General features: G+C 39.4%; 1 protein-coding gene across 8 annotated transcripts in view; it reads left to right on the plus strand.

Annotated features, from left to right (window-relative positions):
- Positions 1-23,161, plus strand: part of PRRC2C (proline rich coiled-coil 2C) — a 179,741-nt gene that overhangs the window by 126,912 nt on the left and 29,668 nt on the right. For 7 of the 8 annotated variants that reach the window (XM_033960038.1, XM_033960041.1, XM_033960042.1 and 4 more), the window contains one exon: positions 22,720-22,821. The exons of the other annotated variant lie outside the window; for it this stretch is intronic. In XM_033960038.1, the coding sequence (XP_033815929.1) occupies positions 22,720-22,821 (102 nt within the window). The remainder of the gene's footprint in view (positions 1-22,719; positions 22,822-23,161) is intronic. 8 annotated transcript variants of the gene reach the window in all.

A 23,161-nucleotide genomic window follows, 5' to 3' on the forward strand; every position in this document is an offset into this window, starting at 1 on the left:
ATCAACATTTTTTCAGTATTCCATCTATGCAACCTCCCCAGACCACAGTCCTTTGACCTTCACAGTGGTTTATCCATCAATGTCCAAGGTTCCTAGCAGCTTCAGGTGGTGCACTCAATGCCACAGGAGCATCTCTGGTACAGGCCCGCATAATTGGGGTGTCCAGTGCCTAGGTCCTGACCATCGAGACATTTTCTGCATGCTGTGCTTTTGTTTGCAGAAGAGGATACTTAGTCAGGAAGTTGCAATTTGAGAAGTTTTTTTGGGTCAACTTCACATGCATTGATTATAGTTGGAGACTCTGGTGCCAGTACTCAACCTCGTACTACTACGGCATCGAAACCAGCATCAACGATCCATTCCACCTCTTCATCTTCAATGCTTCGATCATCGGGGTAGCCTCGTAAGAAAGCTAAGAAGCATCAACTTGTCTCCCCATCCATACATGCATCATTGTCTTGTCATCACCCTTGATGAACTCTGTGCTGACATACCAATGCCAGATCGCCATCTCCTCGGTGTCTCTTCTGAGATGTGCCTCGACATTCAATGCAGGCAGTATCCACTATACCCTTGTCAATATCAGTACTGGTTCCATCTCTGCAAAAACAGCTTAGAGCACTGTTGCAGATGGAACTAGTTAGGATGTTGCAGTCGCAATCTGTGTAAGTTTCTTCATTGACATACCCAGCCTCAGCCCAGTCTGAGCACTACCCTCAAACTCTATTGAGGCATCGATCTCTGATAAAATGACATCAAGCATCTAAGTCGAGGAGACATCCAACTTCTTTCAGAGAACAGAGCTCATCTTGACGCTCTTCTCGATACTCCTCTTGACGCTTGTCTCGATCTACATCTACAAGGGCTGACATCGAGGAGTATGATTTAGATGCTCTTCAATGTCTGCAGATTAATCCTACTGGATTCCTTCTGATCCATCTCCTCTACCTTCTCATCAAAGGTCACCTTCAGAAAGTCTGTCATTTACAAAGGTTATTAGATAGATAGGGCAGGCAATTCCATTTAACCTAAAGTTTTAATTTCTGAATCAATGGTATAGTTTATCCCATCTACAACCAATTCAAAAATGACAGACGCCGGCTACATTGAGACCTCAGCAGGAGCACACTGAGCATTTCTTAGGCTAAGAAGTGCTTATTCTGAGCCACAAGGCAAACTCAATTCAGACACCGGTTAGCTAGAAGGGAGAAAAGTTATGAATGAATTCCTACGGCGGGCTCCGTCTCTGGCGCAGAGTTCAAGGCCCATTTAAAAGCCCACCTTTTTGAGAGTGCTTTCGACTCCTAACTCCTCTCACCTTGGGTCCTGCATTCCCTGCACTCTGTCATGCCTTTTCTGTCCAAGTTAGATTGTAAGCCCTTCCGAGTAGGGACTGTCTTTAAATGTCAAAATGTACAGTGCTGTGTAAGCCTTTGAGCACTATATAAATGATAAGTAATAGTAGCTTCCCTTCAGACTGGCACTAATAAAAAAACCAATGACTCTGTCTCAGGATTATTTTTTTTTTTTTTTTTAATTTTTAAAGGAGCAGACCCCACTGGCTCTCCAAGCTGTAAGTACCATCATGCAAGGTGTACAGCTGAGGCACCTCTTAACTAAAAGTTGGGGAAATGGGGGGAAGGACTCTGGCGCCTGAGTGTGACACTCCCGAGGTTTAACAGGACCCTCCATGGGACCCAAGCTCTGTCTGGACAAGAAAGGATAGGCGGTGGCTTTCTGTCCCTATTCTAACTAAATGCCAAAAAGGGAACAAGACTACACAGGTTTACCATCTCCACGTGCTAGAGACTGAGAACATACTGATCCTAAGGGAAGATGCACAGCCCACTTGTAATACTGCTAGAATTCAGTGTGTTCTCAGTCTCCACCTGCTGGAAGAGGAGTGTAAACCCATCCGTCTGTGCCGGTCTGGAGGGACACTAAATAATTATGAATTTTTGAAAGTGTTTTTCTTATCGCTTATCCGTATTTCTTTAACAAGTGGACACTTGTGTATTATTTTCTTTTAATTTTTTTTTATAAATAAACCTATTGTCCCCTTATAACCTCTGATCAACCATTTGGTTCTAATGGTCAGATTTCATAGATACTAACTGCAGGTATTTGAAATTCTATCAAATTGCCTCTAAGAGTATTATGGCCAAACTCTGAGTACCAGGAAATATGTATCAAGAGGTTCTCTTAGGGACCAATGTGATCAAGCCTGTTCTACCAGAGGTATCACTGCAAGTATTTCCTGGACACACGGAAAATGGTTGGTTCATCTTTTCCTAGATCTAAGACCCTCAAACATATTTTTGGTTTGAGAAAGTTCAAAATGGTTCCTAAAGGATTCATATACATACAGAGAGAAATCACAGCCACTGAAAGTACCTAGATTTGTATGACTATAAGTATTACATTCTGCCTTTTAGCATAGCATCAAATCAGCTCTACATGTGTTTACAAAATGTCTAGCTGTGCTAGCCATGCAACTGCATAGACGCACCAGTGCATGTCTGCACATAACTGTCCAGGTTCTAAAGTTACTAGGATTTGTCTTCAACCACAAAGTCATACTGAAGACCTCTACTTAACACAACTTAGCCATAAAGTCTTTTGCTGTAAAAATGGATCCCCACTTTGGTGTCTGGAGTTCATGAATATCAGCATAGGACATGTTAAGGTGGTTGGGGCATGTGACTTCAACCGTACATGTACATGTCTCCCGACACATCTCAGAATGAAATAGGACTAATGAACCTTGCACTCTCAGTGGACTCGGGACACTCAGATTATGGAACATAGTCTGGATCACCTCCATCTCCCCTTCGCCCACTTTATTCTCACAACCTTCCTACAATCCCTGCCACCCTTTCTTTTTTTTTCTAAAATCAGAGAAAAGAAAACTCATCTTCTCCCCTCCTTCAAACTTGCTACCGACCCCTGTGATCCCATTCCCACTCAGCTTTCTCTCCCCTACTGTCATTTCTTTTATCTGTACTTTATGGCATGTGTCTTGGGACCTCTTCACTCTATATTTATTCCCTTGATGCTTTGGTGTCCCATAGTTTTTAGTACTACTTATATGTCGATGACTCCCGGATCCACTTTCCACACCAGATATTTTGCAGAAACTTGGGTCCAAGTCTCAGCCTTCTTGACTGAGATTGCTGCTTGGATGTTCCACTGCTATTTGAAATTTAACATGGCCAGGACTTGGAATTGCTTATCTTTCTCGCTAAACCCACCTGTTCCCCCATTCTCTATTTCTGTGGATAATGTTCCCGTCCTTTTTGTCTCCTTAGTTTGAAACCTTGGGGTTGTCTTTGATTCCTCTATTTTTCTCTGAACATATACAACAGACTGCTAAATTTTGTCATTTTCAGTATAACATCAAAATGTGTTCCTTCATTTTTGAGCAAACTACCCAAAATCTTATCCATACTCATCACCTCATTTAGATTACTGCAGTGTTTTCACAGGTTTCCCACTAAACCATCTCTCTCCCCTTCAATCTGGTCAAAATTCTGCTGCACAACTTATTTTCAACCAGTGTTAGTACCCTTGCATAACCCTTCTCAAATCACTTCATTGGCTCCCTATCAAGTTTCAAGTTTATTAGGATTTTATATACCGCCTATCAAGGTTATCTAAGCGGGGGTTTTTTTTACAATCAGGTACTCAAGCATTTTCCCTCTCTGTCCCGGTGGACTCATGTATAATTTAAACTCTTCTTTTTGACTTACAAGTGCATTCATTCTGTCCATCTCCTCAGAACTCAAGTAAGTTACTCGTATATGTACTTTTCACCACCACCAACTCAGATTTTTTTATTTTTTTTTAGTTATATATTTATTGGAATATTAATGTTTCACAAGCAAAATATTTCCTACAGCAAAATGAGTACAAAATAGGTAACAATACAGATCATAAATCCTTTACCAATAATACCTGAGAAAATGAATGTCATGGGATAGGAGGCAATGTTCAATTGTGAATTAGGAATTGGTTATTGCATAGAGAACAGAGGGTAGAGTTAAATGGCCGTTTTTTTTTTCAGTGGAGGAGGGTAAATAGTGGAGTGCCACAGGGACTGGTTCTATATAACGTATTTATAAATGATCTGGAAATTGGAATGATGAGTAAAGTGGTTAAATTTGCAGATGGCTCTACAAAAGTTGTTTAACAGTAGATCACTTATCTGAAAAGGTCAGTTCACGGCTCCAACACAGTCTGTGTTTCGCTACGCTGCATCAGGAAGCCAGAAGGATGAGCTTTTTGTATTGATTTTATTTGCAGTGTGCAGTGCCTGAGTCCTTTTGTTTACACACGTGATGTTGAAAAAAGACTTTTCAGATAAGTGGTCTACTGTTAAACCACTTTTGTAGAGCCATAACATTTGCCACTCCAGTAGAAGCGAGAATCCTTGCTCCATACATTGTGTTATGATTAAAATTCAAGCACCTTTCCAGCGACATTGTACCGCTGCTGTGGCGCCTTGCTGAAGAGCTTATGAGCACATTTAAATATTTAAAAGCCTTTAAATGTTATATGATGATATTATTTGAGAAACTTGCCCAGTATTGATGAGAGGGGAGTCTTTTGTGTTTTGTTCTATTTTGAAAGTATTGCCCCCTCAAGTGAACTGTAATTTAAAATCCCTGGTCTGTTTGGATCAAACCTATATTCATCTTTGGCATTAACTTTTTTTTCCCCAAAATTGTTTTATTAAATTTTTAAGCAAAAAGACAACTGGCAACACCAAGGAAAATGCAATAGTCAAATACAACAATAAGTCATGAAACCTCTCATAGACATGTACAATCTAGCAACTAACAAAAATCACCCCACATAAGAAGGAATCATGAACAATGCTAGTAACCCCCCTCTCCCCATACCGAACAGCCCACCACCCTAACCCCCCACCCCCCAATCTAAACCCCACCCTTCCTAACCCAATTCTAGCCCAGTGTGGAGTGAGGAAGCCCTCCAAGTGACATAACTAGCCCATAATTTCCGGTAGGGCTCCATATGCATCCGGCACATTGCTGTCAATTCACACATAAGTTGAATATTATCCAAAAGATTAAGTAATTTTCCCCGCTCCAGTAGCTTAGCAGATTGCCAACAACCAGCCAAAGCCACCCTCACTAGTGTTACCACAAAAAGGGCCAAATGATGTTCCTGGGGTAAAACCTCCAGGATAGGCACATTAAGTAGACAGCATTCCATCAAGACCGGTACATGTTTCTCTATAATTTGAACAAGCAACTGCCCCACCATATTCCAATATTCCTTAATCTTGGGGCAGGTCCACCAAATACGCCAGAAGGAGCCCACTTGCCCACACCCCCTCCAACATTTATCAGAAAGAGCAACCACAAGGGAAATTAGTTTCACCGGTGTCGAGTACCAGCGATAATACATTTTGAACTCGTTTTCCAAAAGAGAGGAAGTGATAGGCAAAGAAAAAAGGCTTCAATAACACCTACCCCACTCCTTGTCATTCAAGACTCTCCCCACTTTCTTCTCCCACGCACTCCGATAAATATCCTCTGGAGCTTCCCTCAGGAGTAAAGCCCTATACAGATGAGAAATCTCTCCCTGTCTAGTCCCTCTCCGCAAAGCCACTTCCAATTTGGTTTCCCCCAATATCAAATCCCAATATGCCCGTTGATGTAAAAAAGTGCTTAATTGCACATAAGGTAACACATCAGAATGCAAGAGCCCATATTCATCTTGTAGCTGATCAAACGGAAGCAATGTGCCATCCTGCCAGATCTGATCTACTGTGCGCAACCCTGCAAGGACTCATCGAAAGCGTATATGCTCCTCTCCCCCTGGTACAAATCCCTCTAAAAAAAACTAAGAGGGGTCAATGCAAAATGTCTACGTTCCGGCAACATTTTCCACCTCAGCTGGTACCAAGTACTTAAAATCACGCTCAGAAAAGGATTATGCACCTTCAAATGGGACCGCAAGATGGCAATAGGAGCCCAAGGGAGTCTCCAAAGAGAGATCTCACGCAAGCATGCCTGTTCCAAATGCATCCAGGGACGATCCTCATATCCAATCCACGCAGCCACGTCTTGTAATAAGGCCGCCTGATAATAAAGACGGAAATTGGGAACTCCCATCCCTCCCTGCTGCTTAAGCTGACATAAAATAGCCCGCTGTACCCTCAGGGGTTTACGTTTCCAAAGTGAACACTTTGCAATTCAACGTACGGAAATATCCCATCGGTATCACTATGGGTAAAGCCATAAAATTAAATAAAAGCTTCGTTTGATGGCTGCATGTTGATTATTCTTTTTCATGTGTTACAGAGCAAAACAGAAATGTATGTTGCTTCTGGAGAAGTTCCCCGTTCCTCTCCTCTTTTCTTCCATTTCAAATTTGATTGCTTTGGTACTAACTAAAGAGGGAGCTATTCTCCACTGGTGAAGGAGAAGAGTTGAAAGAAATAGTGACATGCTTCTGCAAAGTTTGCGACTACAGGAGGAGAACACCATCAGTACAGAATCCTATGTCTTTGTTTTGTTATCAAAGTCTTTCTCTAATAAACATATTGAAAAAGTAAGAACCTAATCTTCTAGTAAACATGCTGAGTGAGACCAAGGCTTTATGAACCCAACATGCTTCCTCTGTCAGCGACCAGTATTTGCCTTGTCTGCAGATTCCTCAGCATGCTTGTGCACTGCTTGAAAAATTACTTTGTACAAATTGTGAGTTTCATGGAATGTCCTCTAGTTTTAGTTTGTGTTGTATATAGCTTACATATTGGTGCTAGGTAATTATCAAATATTAGAAATAGGTTGCAATAAAAGTACAGATATGATTTCATTTGAGTAATCAGGCACACGGCTTTCAGAAAATGCAATATATGATATTATTTAGGGCATACATCAGAAGAGAAGAGGAGCAATATTGGGATCGTGAGCCAATAAATTGTGTAAAATGCATTATAGATGAGAAGAAATACAGGCCTTTCTGAAATGCCTAGCCTGATGGCTTCATGGGCAAAGGCAATGTCGGTTTAGAAGAAACAATTTGGACAAGTAAAGTAGATCTTTAACCTGCTCTTAGGAGAATAACCCATTACAATACAGGCTTATACAGCACAGAGGTACAGTCTTGATAGATATGTGATCAAGGCGAATGATATTAACATATTGAATGAAGAGAAGCTCCCCCTCCCACCGGTGTACAAATGTGGTGCATGAAATGGAGTAGAGTAGCAAGAATAAGGTCAAAATAGGAGAGTCAAAAAGCAGAATAAATGGAATTCCTCCTGGGGCTTTGAGAGAGGGAAAATTATGATAGGGATTATAAGTGGAATAAATTGTGTGAAAAATGAGTTTTAGGATGAGAATAGAGGATAAAACAGGAAAAGACTTGGGAAGATGTTTGTTTCATGGAGATAAATCAAAAAGGTCATGGAATGGTACGTAGCGCAGGATTTCCCAAGCTGGTCCTGGAGTTCCCCCTTGCCATTCAGGTTTTCAGGATCTTCACCATGAATTTGCATGAAATTAATTTGCATACACTGCCTCTATCAAATGGAAATATTTCATGCATATTCATAATGCAAGAGGGTACTTCAGGATCAACTTGAGGAACACTGATGTTAAAGCAAGCCATTTATAATATTATAATATGTGTGTTATTTCAACAACACCCTCTCCCCCACTGAGCTTTTCAATAAAAAATAGTTTTTTAAAAACCAAATACAGAAAGGAATACTTTAAAACCTTAAATGGTATTGCCAAACGCATCCTGAGCGAGCATTTTTGGATCCTCTTTGGACAGCTTCAGATTCATCTCAGGTGATCAGAAGAGCAATTATTCTTGGGGGCCAGCCACAGCAAAAAAAAAAAAAAAAGTTCACACACACTAACTCTGTGTATGCAGTTGAAAGAAGACCAAACTGGCTGTGCTAGCTGGTACTGGTGAGGGCCGATCTAAACAACAAGGGAGCAACATTGCAAGGTTTTGAAGACCTGCAGTAAGAACTTGAAATAAATGCAGTAGCTAGTGAAGTGAGTAGAGGCTTGGGAAGATAATCATATTGGGAAGAGCCCAAGATTAAATGTGCCACTATGCAGAGTTGAAATAGTTAGGACTTCTTGGAAATCTATGGGGACTGATAGGAGCTTAAGCCTTTACAGCAGGGATCTGAAAGTCCTTCCTTGAGGGCCGCAATCCAGTCGGGTTTTCAGGATTTCCCCAATGAATATGCATTGAAAGCAGTGCATGCACATAGATCTCATGCCCCTAAATAAGATATTTCAGAACAAAGAGGGTTCAGAAAAGCCTTAATTTGGAGGTGAACCTCAAATACCAGAACTTTGAAAATGAGCAGTCATCTAATATTTAACCATTCCACCCCACCTATGATTTTATAAACTATCGTAATCTGTGTTCATATAGATTTATAACAAAGACTGCACCTAGAATTGTGTGTTCAGTTCTGGTGGCCATTGTTTGAGGGGATAACAATTTTTACTGGGACTTTAAGGACACGTGAACATCACAATCACAAATTGTTTTCCTGATTTTATTACTAACACAATTACATATGAAAGAGTAAGACGCCTTAACTTAGGCATGCCCTACCAGTGCCTAAGTTAAGCGCAAAACGCCATTTTAAAGCGATTATTAAAAAATTTCATGGCGCCTACCAACGTCTAGAAAAGCCACCTGCATCATACCTACACAGGTGCTTTACAACGCCTACCACCACTGTAGGTGTGGCTAATGCCAGGCGTGGCAGGCATCATAAAGTGCCTTAGACACAATTCACATGAAAGGTAGCTGCCGGAAATGTAGGCCTTGAAAACCCTGACCTACATTTCTGGCACCTACCTTTCCCAAAGGCGCAATTCTATAAATGGTGCCATCACGTGATTGGAGACCAATGGTGATGCTGTTTATAGAATCTGGGCCTACGTGCTTATAATTAGCCTTAGAGTAATATGTAAAAGTCTGGAATAAGCAGCGTTAATGCTACTTTGAAGCTTCAGTGTACAATTTTTCACCTAACTGTAGATGTTGGGACATCGTACATTATAGGGGTAATATTCAGATCGTGGCAGTAAGCAGTTTGTAAGCTGCTCCCAGCTACAGGTTGAACTTACCCCAGACATTCAGTACTGGGAATCAAGCAGCTGCCGGCATTGGTATGTGCATTGACCTGGAAGTTAACTAGGCACTGGCTGATATTCAGTCAAAGTCAAGATTCATTTGATACAGAAAATTCATACAGTGTTTTTGCTGTCCTAACTTTGTCGCTGCCAACCGGATAAGTGTTGGCTCTGTCTAAGCTCCGCCTCTAAACTGTCCCTAACCTAACGAGTTAGGGAATGGCAGGTTAACGGAGATATTTAGTGGCATTACCCAGTTAAGCGCTGCTGAATATTGGTGGCCTGACATCTCAGCCTGGTTTTTAACCAGGCAGGAGCCTCTCTTGCCCAGTTAAACCCTTTTTAATATTGACCTCTGTGTGTTTGTAGTCATTTCTTTTTTTCAAATGCAACTAATTTTGTACACTGGATATGTATTCATGTTGTCCATTGCTTAGCAGATAGTAAGTTAAACAAAATTATATACTGCAGCAAAAGTGGATCCAACTTCAGTCAGTCACAATTATATAATTCTGATCACATACTCACCTCACTTCAGCTACTCAGGCAGTGATTTCACAACTGCAGAATGGAAGTTTCTTCATCTGCAGTGAGTAGATGTCTGGAATGTGGACTGAGGGGAATAAAGCAAGAAGCTGTTGTAGACAGTGGCACAAAGGACGTCTAGAGTCAAGTTAGTAAAGTAGTAGTCAAAATAGGCTTCCAAGATGTTGTATTTTTCAGTGACAAAAACACTTTTTGCCTGTTGGAGACCAGACTTGAACTTATGTAATGTAAGGGTAAACAGTAATCTTATTAACCATCCCAACCATGAATTCAGTGCAATTTACAAAAGCTAAGAGTTAAAAATGTCCCAAATGAAGAACTACATAATCTAGGGGCGGTACAGCATCATAATTAACCATCGGTAAATAATTGAAAAATTTTACAAAAAGCCACATCTTTAGTAACTGTTGAAATTTTAAGTAGTCCTGCTGATCCTGGTTGTAAAGGTAAAGAATTCCATATAGCTGGACTAAAAAAAACTTTATTTGCATCAAAGCAAGTCTGGTAAATGTTGCTGATGGAAGTTCAAGCTTATTTAAATGAATAGTTAACCACATCTAACCCTTCTCATAGACATCAAGTAAAGCAGGCATAAACTTGTACAGTATCTTAAACATAAAATCTTGAATGCCACACATACTTCTACCAGCAACCTACCAATGTAAGGTCTTCAGGAGTGGAGATACATTATCAAATTTTGATTTTTAAAATATAATCCTCACAGCTGTTTTCTGGAGAAGTTATAATCTAACTGTCAGAAATTTAGAATTACAGTACCTAGGTAAAGAGAATTACAGTAATCCAAACTAGATACAACGTGGACATTTTTTTATAAATTAGCTTCCCTGATATAGTGCAAAACGTGTAATTGCCAAATACAGATGAAGATCTATATGGTCCATCTAGTCTGCCATACTGTCACACTCATCAGTTCATGATTAAACCAACAATGAATGTGGTATAAAATACTTATCTTGGTCTTTGTTTGCCATTTCTGGGACATAAACCATAGACGTCTACCTGGCCACTGCAGTTGCCATCAAAGCTCACATCAACCTATTCCAGTTTCTTTTCTTATATGGGACACAGACTGTAATAGTTTTCCCAGCAAGGTCTGGCTTAGTCTTCATTTCCTCACACCTTCCCCACTCCTGCCCAATCCTAGCTCCTTTATTTAATTATAGTCTTAATTTATAGTTGGTTATAGCATACGATATAATACTAAGGCTCTCTAAACTAGTCTAATATATTCCTAGTAGCTTAATAGGGTTTAATTAATCAACTCATAATAAGATTCAGACAGTAGTCCAGCAGCAAGAGGGGAGCTATCCAGTCTATTGCACTGATTGCCACATGTATGATCAACTCCCAGCTGGCAAGAAGTTATATGTGTGTGTTCACTGCAAAGAGCTCCTAGCTCTCAGAGAACAAGTCCATTCCCTTGAGGCTAAAGTAGCAGATTTGGAGGAGCTGATGAGACAGAAGTACATAGAGGAGACCTACAGGAATATTGTCAGTCTCTGTTCTGCCATGGAGGAGGGAGTTCTCCTAAAAGAAGAGCATCACTCTGGTGAAGTAGGAAATAATCCTGTAGCCAGGACCTGCCCATCAGGAGATGCAATATCCTCTGGCACTGAGGATATATCTCCAAGGGCTTCTGCTGTTGTAGTTAGTGATTCAATCATTAGGCATGTAGATAGCTGGGTGGCTGGTGGGTGTGAGGATCACCTGGTTGCTTTTCTGCCTGGCGCAAAGATGGCGGACCTCATGCATCACTTAGGATTTTAGATAGTGCTGGTGAGGAGCTGGTTGTCTTGGTACATATTAGGTACAAATGACATAGGAAAATGTGGTAGGAAGGTCCAGTAAGCCAAATTTAGACTCTTAGGTAGAAAGCTGAAATCCAGATTATCCAGGGTAGCATTTTCAGAAAGGCTCCCAGTTCCACACGTAGGACCCAAGAGTCAGGTAAAGCGCCGAAGTCTCAATGCATGGTTGAGACAGTTGTGCAGGGTGAGGGATTTAGATTTGTTAGGAACTAGGTAACCTTCGGGGAAAGGGGGAGCTTATTCCAAAAGGATGAGACTCCACCTTAACTGGGATGGAACCAGGCTGCTAGCACTAATGTTTAAAAAGGAGCTAGAAAAGTTTTTAAACTGAGATGGATGGGAAAGCTGACAGTTACCCAGGAGCGGATGGTTTGGTGTGGAGTATCCTTGAAGGATACTATTGAAACAGGATATTTAGGGAGTCCCAATAGAGGTTTCAATAATGGTGAAAGAAAGCCAAGAGAATTTAAGAGGAAAGGACTCAAATTATCCCTGTCATCATCTCAGCAGCCTATAGATACAAGAAAAAATACACAATTTGAAGCATCTGTATTCAAATGCTAGAAGCCTAAAAAATAAAATAGGAGAGTTAGAATATATTGTATTTATTATATTTGATATACCGCTTGTACATGAGTATTAGGAGGTTTACAGAACTAAATACGTTAGGCACTTTGGACTTCACTCTCTGTCCTGAACAGGCTCACAATCTAAACTAAAGCACCTACGAGAAAAAGAACATCATTCATATATTAAAGATAGAAAAGATGAGAAGGAAGAAGTAGTCCCAGAGAGATGTAAAGAAGCAGGGAAAGTGAAGTAGAGTGGTTACATTGTAGAGAAAAATCACTGAATAATGAGGGTACATATAATAGGCATCTCAGAAACCTGGTGGAAGGAGGACAATCTTAGTTCAATCTTTATTAAATTTTAACATCTTACAGAATAATGCAAATCAAAAGTGGATCATAACATACACATACATTAAGAAAAACTTTGTAAAAATAAAACAATATCTTATTAACCTATCTGTCCCTTACCCAAACTCCCCACCCTACCTCTCTCCCATTTGTCTGGCAGGTCAATCAATGAGACACTTTCCTGAGTACAAATTATATCGCAAGGATAGAATAGATCCAATTTGTTAGAGGGAGTTGAATTGGACAAAACATTCTGCAAGATAGCAGTGTGGAATCCATATGAATAGAAATTCCATTTGTGAAGGGAAGGAATATACAGGAAGGGTTATACTACTGTCCCCCAGTACAGAATGAGTGGACAGAGACTAGGAAAGCTGGCAAATTGGGCAACAGTGTAATAATGGTTGTCAGTTTTATAAAATACCAGTCTTTTATCTGCTTCTGAAGATTCACAAAGATTTAAATAATCCACTAGGCCGACCTGTTGTCTTAGCCCAAGACTCTGTTGGAAAGGGTGTGTAAATATTGTTGACTGTCCTCTTCAAGAGAGTTTAATGTGGGTTAAATCACTATTGATAGACACTATACACTTTTTACAATTATTGCAACAATGTGAAGAAATTGGCATCAGTCAATAAGAAGAGGGAATTGATGCCGGATTTTACGCCAGCATGAACAGCACTGGATATATTCATTGAACACAGAATACCCGAATGGAGTAGTCTGTATTCTATTGACTGCATTGTTTGGTGGCTATTGAGACTGTATGAGCTGATAGGGTCTGACAAAGGGGCGGAGTTTGTGGATTAAAGGAAATGTTACTCTTGGCATCCTCAACCCTTTGAAAAGTAGTGTGCTGAAATTGATTGGCGCATTGAAAGAAATCTTGTTTAAAAAAAAACCAAAACCCCCTGACACAGCCTTTTTGGCGAAACAGGGATTCCCTGTCGGGTAAAGCAACTGTGAAGAAGCCAGAAGGGAAGAGAGGTCTGCAGGAGGGGTTTGAAATGGTGGTAGAGTAAACCGAAGCAGCAACAGAGTTCTTACAATTTGGCAGCGCAACTAAGTTTTACCTGATTTATGCTTTCATATTTTCAGTTGCCGCTGAATTTTGGAACATTGTAGCCCTGATGTAGACATCAGAATTTTTTTTTTTTAAAGAAACGGTGCCTCATAAATAATTAAAAAAATGAAAAAACATACATTTGGTGGGAATTGATTAATCAAGTTTTGGGAAGAAAAGATTGCAATTCATGTGTGTGTGTAGATTTTGGAATAATTTTGAGTAGAGTGTTTTTTAAGACTCATGAAGCACAACTGAGGCCTTTTTCTCTTTTTTTTCTTTTTCCTTTTCTTACACTTCTCAATATTCTTTTTGGATTGACTCCTGTTTGAAATTTTGGTCAAGGGTACTGATTTTTCTCTAATAGTGCCTGAGCACAATTATAGTTTATTTTGTGGTTTTGTTAATGCACTCCTCATTTTTAATGTAGTATAATTTCAGTTACCCCTGCATTGACTGGATGTTACATCACGGAGTTCTAGAGAGGTAAAATTCCTAGACGTCATAAATGACTGCTTGTTGGAGCAACTGGTCCAGGAACTGACAATAGGGGGAGCTATTTTAGATTTGGTCCTTAGTGGAATACAAGGCATTGTACAGGAAGTAACTGTATTGGGTACACTGGGAAACATAACGTGATCATAACGTGTTCAAATTTGAGCTGATACCTGGTATGACGTCACTAAAGAAATCTTCTGTAGCAGCATTTATGTTTGTTTATTTAAGATTTGATATACTGCTCCTGCATTTTACTAGCCTAAGTGGTTTACATTGTATCAAACTAAAATGAAATTAGGTACTTGAGAAAAACTACCCTATCTGTCCTGAAGGCTCACAATCTAGCTAAAGTACCTGATAAACTAAAAATAAATAATAACAGTATATAATACATTTCCAAGATCAAAAATCAAAGAAATAGAAATAGTGAAAGAAGCTAAAAAATAAAATAAAACTAATTTAAGAGAGAGAAAAGTCTCTGAAACGGCCTGATAGCAAACAGTCATATTTTAGTGCAGGTCTTAATACAACTCCCAGCACCACACACTTCACAGATCTGTCACTGACAGAGCTTGAGAGCATCAGAGAAATTAATATTTCTAAAACGTCCACTAAAACTGCTATATGAAATAAATAAATCAATCCAAATCAACACGAATCGGTACAAATTAATGCAGATTGTGGTCCCCATTCCATTATTCAATTTAGGAGAGCCATTTGAAAAAAATGTCCTTTTAGATGTCTCTTAAAATTTTGAAATGATTCTTCCTTCCTTAACTCTACTGGTAAATTGTTCCACAATATTGGAACGAAGTATAAAAAGCACCATTTCTGGTTGAGGCAAGGTGAGCCTTTGAAATATGGAGAACAGCTACTCTATTGTCATTTAATTTTTGAAAGGGCAATTACAATGAAGAAAATGGTTAAAAAGAGGCTAGAAGAATCAGTTGCAAAGGTTAGGACTGTAAACCAAGCATGGATGTTATTGAAAAATATCATCATGGAAGCCCAGACCAGATGTATTCCACATATTAACAAAGGTAGAAAGAAGAGAAAACAAGAGCCAGCATGGTTAAAAGGTTCAGTGAAAAAAGCTATTAGAGCAAAAAAAAAAATCCTTCCGAAAATGGATCCAAATGAAGAAAATAACAAGAGACATAATGGAAGAAGATGAATAAGAGATTTACCTGAACTGTTAATGGATTTCAAGGGTGATGATGCTAAGGAACTGAAAGAAATCTCGGTGAATCTGGAAGATGTGCTAAGTCAAATTGACAAGTTAAAAAGTGATAAACTACCTGGACCGGAAGGTATACATCATAGGGTACTAGGGTACTAAAAAAACTCAAACATAAAATTGTTGACCTGCTGTTAGTGATCTGTAACCTGTCACTAAAATCATCTGTAGTACCTGTATATTGGAGGGTGGCCAATGTTACACTGATTTTCAAACAGAATTCCAGGGGAGACCTGAGAAATTGTAGACTGGTAAGCCTGACTTCACTGCTGGGCAAAATAGTGGCAACAATTATGAAAAATAAGTTTGTGTAACATGTAGACAGACATGATTTAATGGGACAGAGTCAGCATGGGTTCTGTCGAGGGAGATTTTGCCTCAACAATTTGAAGGTATTAATAAATATATGGATAAAGGTGAGCCAGTGATATAGTATATCTAGATTTTCAGAAAGCATTTGACAAATGTTCCTCATGAGAGACTCCCTGAGAAAATTAAAGAGTCAGTTCTAGATTAGGAATTGGTTATCAGATAGAAAATAGAAGGTAGGGTTAAATGGCCATCTTTCTCAATGGAGGAGGGTAAATAATAGAGTGCCTTAGGGATCTGTACTGGGACCAGTGCTATTTAACTTATTTATAAATGCTCTGGAAATTGGAACGATGAGTAAGGTGATTAAATTTGCAGATGACACTAAACTGTTCAGAGTTTAAAACGCTTGCAGATTATGAAAAATTGCAGGCAAACCTTCGGAAATTGGAAGACTGGGCATCCAAATGGCAGATAAAATTTAATGTGGAGGAATGCAAAGTGATGCACATTGGAAAGAATAATCCGAATCATAGTTACCAGATGCTAGGATCTACCTTGGGGATTAGTGCAAAAAAATATATCTATCTGGATGTTATTGTAAACAATACGATGAAGCCTTCCACCCAATGTGCAACAATGGCCATGAAAGCAAACAAGATGCTAGGAATTATTAAAAATGGGATTTTTAACAAGTCTAAGAATATTAAAATGCCTCTGTATCGCTCCATGGTGAGACCTCAGACTTAGTATTGTGTTCAATTCTTATCTCAAATATATAGTGGAACTAGAAAAGGTTCAAAGAAGAGCAACCAAGATGATAAAGCAGATGGTGCTCCTCTCATATGAGGAAAGACTAAAAAGAAGTAAGGCGGCTGAGGGGAGCTATGATTAAAGTTTACAAAATCATGAGTAGTGTAGAATGGGTTCAAGTGGATTGATTTTTTTTATTTTTTACTCTGTTAAAAATTATAGTCTAGGGGACACGAAGCTACAGGGAAATACTTTTAAGATCAATAGGAGGAAACATTTTTTCACTAAGAGAATTGTTAAGCTGTGAAACACATTGCCAGAGGTTGTGGTAAGAGCAATTAACGTAGCTGGTTTTAAGAATGGATTGGACATTTTCCTGGAGTAAAAGTCCATAGTCTGTTATTGAGACAGACATGGGGAAGCCACTGCTTGCTCTGGATCGGTAGCATGGAAGGTTGCTAGTTTTTGAGGTTTTGCCAGGTACTAGTGACCTGGATTGACCACCGTGAAGATGGGCTACTGAGCTAGATGGACCATTGGTCTGATCCAGTAAGGCTATTCTTATGTTCTTACTGTTCTTGTGTTCAGCTACTGGACTTGCTGTTGAAGCCCTCTCCAGCCCATCTGAAACTGTCTTGCCATATACAGGAGACAAACCATAGAAGTCTGCCTGGCCTTGTCCTTAGTTCTTCACAGATGCTGTCGCCATCTAACAGTCCATTTTCTAATTAAGGATGCTCTCTTCATCCTTTACCATGTTGAATTCCGTCACTGTTTTTGTCACCACCAACCTCTCTCAGGAGGACATTTCAGGCATCGACCAAACTTGCTGTGTGAAAGAATTTCTTGATACTGCTTCTAAGTCTACCACTTCGCAACCACAATTCATGTCCTCTGGTTTTACTGTTTTTCCCTTCTCTGGAAAATATTTCTTTCTATATTAATACCTTTCAAGTATTTTTAAATGTTTGAATCATATCTCTCTATCCTTCCTTTCCTCTAGGATATGGATATTCATATCTTCCAGTCTCTTCAGTGTCTTTTGGTACGCCCCATACCATTTTGTCACCTTCCTCTGAACTGCTTCAAATCTTATTTCCTTAACAAGATTCAGCCTCTAAAACTGAACACGATACTCTGTAGGGGATCTCATCAATTACTTATACATCTCCTTTTTTTGCCTTCTAGTTATGCCTCTATGCAACCTAGCATCCCTCTGACTACTGCCACTGCCTTGGCAGTTTTATCGTCTTCAGATCATCACACTATCACTTCAAGGTCATCTTCCCTGTCTATCTTTATCAGCCTTTCACCTCCTAGCACATATGGTTCCCTTGGATAGATTTCTGCTCCCCAAGTGCATCACTGCACTATGCATTAAATCTTAACTGTTAAACATTAGACTATTCAAACTTTTGCAGCTCCCTTTTCATGTTGTTCACCTGCTCCAGGATACTCTGTTTCAAATCTTGGTATCAGCTGCAAATAGGCAAACCTTACTTGCTAACCCTTTGGCAATATTACTCACCAATATATTAGACTCTGTCCCAGCATCGATTCTCGAGGCATTCCACTCCTTCCTCCAATTGAATTCCATTAACCCTCTTGACATCTGTCTGACTATCAGTTTCTAATCCAGTTCACCACTTGGGTCCTAACTTTAGCCTGCCATGTTTATTCAAGAGTCTCCTGAGATTAAATTGGGATTAGACGTATTGAAATCCTGGGCTTTGCAATTTAGATTGAAGGTTAATAGAGAGATAATTTTTTGTTAATAAGTTCCCCTTTTAATCCCATTTTACAACAGAAATTAATACTTGATGATAATTTATATCTTTTGAAATTACAATTGAAAATTTTAGGGGTAATTAACAAATATTTAACTTTTGAGACTAAGCTAATGTTATGGAAACTTCAGAGAGTGAGGTCTGATTTTGAAATTGAAATTTTTCAATTATCTTCTCCTGGATCCAAGATGGCTGCACTTACTTGACTCCTGTTGTGCCTCTCCTTTATTTGAGTGTGTTTTGGGGAATTTTTAGTTCCTTTTCTATGCCGAAGCGGTGCGGTAAAACAGCTGTTAGAGCCTTGCAGCATGTGGAGTTGCCCGCGGTCGGCCTGATAGTTTTATAAAGAGGACAGGGGCAGTGTGTGCGTCGGAGAGTGACCCACTGAAGCACCTGGAACAGAATAGAGATCCGGTGGAGCTTCTTGGGCTGGATACAGCATTAAATTCTGATCTAAGAGCACCTCCCCCACAGCCACTGAATAGTAGCTGCCCCGTTTAAGGGGGATAGCAGCTTGGAATATAAAAGCTGCTTTACCTGAGGCTTGTATTCAACAAATTTCAGAGCTAGAGGCCCCTTGTCTCAAGAAGACTTCTAGAGCCATTTCCGCATTGGCTTTGTCATCGATGGGAGAAATAGAAGGTGCCTCCAGAAATGAATTAGAGATAGCTTTACTCATGGAACAGAACTCAACTTCACACTGCCGGATTTTCTTCTATCTAAGCCAATTGAGGTAACCTTAGTTTCTTTATGGATGTTAATGGAAAATCTGGGAAAATCTTTGTGTCCACAAATTGAAACTTTGGAACCTAGAACTAAGAAATATGAAGCAAATTTAAAAATTATGAAAACTGATAAGGAGACTTTGAATACTCATATGGTTAAAATGGAAAAAGAATTGGTTGAAACTCAACTGGTACAGGATGTTGTGGTAAAAGATGTTACCAATTTGAATCATTAGACAATATCACTCAGAGTAATAACCTTTGATTCATGAATTTCCCTTAGATGTTTTCTGTAACACTTAGGGATATGCTTAAAAGATATTTGGGTATTCCTGAACAAACAATACCTCCAATATCACAGGAACAACAACAAGATAATCAGGATACTATGTCTCAAGATATTTATCATCTGATATAGATTTAGCTAAGCCTTCAACTTTGGTAGCTACTGTGGTATTAATACCACATAAGATGTGGATTCTAAAGATGTGTTGACCACCATAACTTCTTGATCAACTTTCCACATGATAATTTTACTGCATCATGTGCACACAGTGTACCTGCTGGTATCACCTAAAGGATTGCACTCTAAACATATATCTTATATTGTTATTGTTGCATAACCTTTTTTGTCTTTTTCACACTAAAAAAAAAATTCGGAATTCAATGAGACATCAATAATAAACTCAATACCTGCTTATCTCATCTCTTCAATGCCCTACAAGTGCTTTTCAGCACTATATTTCAAGTCTTAAGTGCCATAAAAGTACTTTTGGGCACCAACCATCTGGATACATATTACATTACATTAGTGATTTCTATTCTGCCATTACCTTGCGGTTCAAGGCGGATTACAAAAGGAGTTATCTGGCCATTTCCAGAGGAATTGAAGAGTAGAGCGAGTTGCTTCAGAGAATTGGGATGAGTGCCGTGCTCTACGATTGTGGAGAGGATGCGGTATACACCATGAACATCTTCTCTCGCACCAAGCAGCATCATGGGGTAAAGACCTAGAACAATTGCTTTCGCCCACTACTTATGAGGAATTTAGGAAACGTCTGAAAACACACCTGTTCCTAAAGTATCTAGACAACTGATCCTCTCTTCTCTCTCCCCTCTATAGCGATTAACTTGTTCTATTGATCACTCTCTCCTCAAAAATGGATTTCCTGTCCTATTAACCCTCTTTCTTCCTCCCCTCTTAAAGTCAATCAATTTGTACCTTTGCTTAATCTTTGTAAACCGCATAGAACTTCACGGTACTGCAGTATATAAGCTGTTATTATTATTATTATACAAACCTAAGGTTTAGTTTAGTTTAGTCTTGCAGTGTTAGTTTGTCTTCAAGGATATCTAATACTTTCTCATTTTCTGAAGGGCCTTATGATATCAAAGCTTCTAATCCAACCTCCTCCAGTTGTTTCAGATCCACAGGTAATCTTTGCATGTTGTAGTCTCTGTTTGCAGCGCTTATAATTTCACCTCTACAGCACATTACTTAGTCTGTAGTCTTCTCCCATTGAATCCCTTCAATACACAGATCAGTGGATTCCGATCTCTAATACACGATCATCTTTACTCAACATTTCCTCAAGATAGTTCTTCTTACTCATCTCAACTTCCTACTACAGATAGTCTCCAATTTTCATGTCAGCCACTCTATAGAAGTACCAGACTTTTTTTCCAGACCACATTGTCTCCCTGGGACAACTGTACTTCACTTATTGGACTGTAAGCCTACCTTGACTTGTCGCCTACATTGAACTACGTTCTTCCAATCTACAACTCATCTGTTATTGTCCTTTAATACCAACAGTCGGGTTTTATTTTAAATCCCTCCATTTTTAACTTTGTTATAACCTATTGTAAATCGCCTAGACATAATGATAGGCGGGATATCATATACATAATAAACTTGAAACTTGATCAAGAAATTCATCTCTCCATAGTCAACAAACTACATAACATACTGCCATGCTCAGGTTGGGCTGCAGTGCTCCAAAGCCTAAAATAACAGTGGTACCATCCTTTTAGCAGTTTAATCTATTTCTCCCCCATTGTGGACATTTATGAAACGGTCTCTAAAGTCCCTACTCCATATTTTCACATCCCATTTCTCTCTGGAGTCCAATTCCAGATGGGATGTTCAATTCAGCCAAACAGTTAAAAAAAGAAAGAGACAAAATTACTCTCTATTTAGTCGCCAACTTCTCTCCATCCCATTCGAAATAGCTAGGAAGTCCCATCTGTGAGAATATGCTGCCTGCTTGTCTTAGGACAAAGTACAGTTAGTTACTTGTAGCAGGTGTTATCCAAGGACATCGGGCAGATATTTTCACAACCCTCCCACCTCCCCTAGTTGGCTTCTTAGCTTAATTACTGAACTGATGGACCTACGAGCCAGCGTCAGGCGGGAAGGCACTTTCGCATGCGCGGTAAGGGCAGTCTTGAAACTTCTAGGAAGTTAGTGACAATACACTTTTTGCACTGTCTGTACCTGGGCTCCGTGGATGATGCCTGCTGTCCCTGGATAACACCTGTTGCAGGTAAGTAGCTGTGGTTTATTGACGGATATGGGGGGTTTCCCTATCGAGGTACACCATGCAGAATTTTGTGACCTATGCCCTCTTTAGCTTATTTTTCCCTTTGTGTGGGAAATCTTTCAGAGGTTTGAAATGTACACACAATATAGTGGCTATTATTGAGTAATTAGTGAGTTGTTTATAGTTTGTATTTGACATATTTTAAGAACTTTTTGTTTCTCACCCTTAATTTTTTTTCTGAAGTCAAGACTACATGTCTGCTTGACACTGCACCGTCAGTAATAGCAGCCATCTATCTCTCCTGAGGCAAAATAAATTGGGCCTTGTATGTGGATGTTAAAAATTAGCACCATCTTTTCTGGGGATAGATGAAGTAACTTGATCTTTAAGAAGTCAATTATCTTAGCATTTTACCATGTAAGAGTGATCTTTTCCAGGAGCTTTAGAAGAAACATGTTGGTGACAGCAGATACTTGGAGGTAGTTTGACCATAGAAGTGGTAGACGCTTCACAATAGTCGGAGGCCATACCCTATGCTAGTAAACCAGTGCTTGAGATGGAAGTGGGATAAGTGGCATAAATTCTAATTTAAGCCCCCACCCCAAGACACGGGGACAATTTTAGAAAGGGCATCCAGAGTGAAAAAGAGGTTTATTATATCTAGAGATAGGGAATTGGTTGTGAATAGACACCCATCTTCCTTGGGCGCTCAGACTGCTTGGACAGAATTTATGCCACTGGATAAGATATTAACAGCTCTACCTCGGTAGCAAATTTTTGCTGGATAGTTGGGAGAGCTGAAGAATGTGGCTTCCGAGTAAAAAATTGATTAATTAAAGTGTTGAAAAATTAGGGACTTGATTTCTTTTTTGTTTTATATTTGAGCATTTACATAAAATTCAGTCAAGTATCCATTTAATCTAGAAAAGGATATAATATATAAAGAAACCAACCTAAAAAAAAAAAATTCTTACAATACACTACCTCCACAATATGGGTGGGAAAGAGACTTGATTTCATTAGACTTTACCGGGGTAAAACTGAAAGGTGAGAGCTGGGGTGAAATTCTGTCCTTGGGCTTAATTCCACGAAAGTGGAAAAAAAAAATTCAGTCCTGTTAGCCAAAATACATTGTAATCCACATTTCCTCCTCTTCACCCACTCTTCCAACAGGAAATCTGCCCAGAAAATGAACTTTTCTGCTAAAATATAAGTAACCCTCTTGCTTTTAAGCTGTTGAAACCCTGAAGACACTTTCTTTGGTTTATTCTTTGGTGCCCTCCTGAGGGGTGTTTTTTTGTTCTTTGCAGGGCTTTTATAGTAAGCCGTAGTTAGAATGTGACATGTGTTGCCTGCCTTTCAGGTATCCCCGCCCCACACCCTTCCCTTGACTAGGAGGGAGACTCTACAACAGAGCTCCAGCCTAATGCCAGCCTCTCCCGCTACCGTCGACCTCACCCTCAAGGTATGTACCACATCCCGCTAAGACTCTTTCTATTCTTGCATGCCGGAAATTTTCAGTTTAACAGAGCACAAGCTGCTCAACCTTTGTTTTAACCTTTCCTTTGTTTTCTATGCTTTTTCTGAATTTATTTTATTTTTATTTTTTTAAATAGAAACCTGTGGCAGCATAAAAGCATATCTCAGTAATGCATTTAGAGAGATTTCTTTCTCTGTGGCACTAGCATCTTGAGTTGCTGCCTGTAGGATCCCCTTAATCCTTGAGGGTATCATTGCATCACCCTGTTCTTGGCATACTCTAATTACAGTTGGGCCAATAATAGTTTGGATTTCATCCAAATGTA

This window comes from Geotrypetes seraphini, chromosome 10, assembly GCF_902459505.1.
Source record: "Geotrypetes seraphini chromosome 10, aGeoSer1.1, whole genome shotgun sequence".
NCBI classification, from domain to species: domain Eukaryota; kingdom Metazoa; phylum Chordata; class Amphibia; order Gymnophiona; family Dermophiidae; genus Geotrypetes; species Geotrypetes seraphini.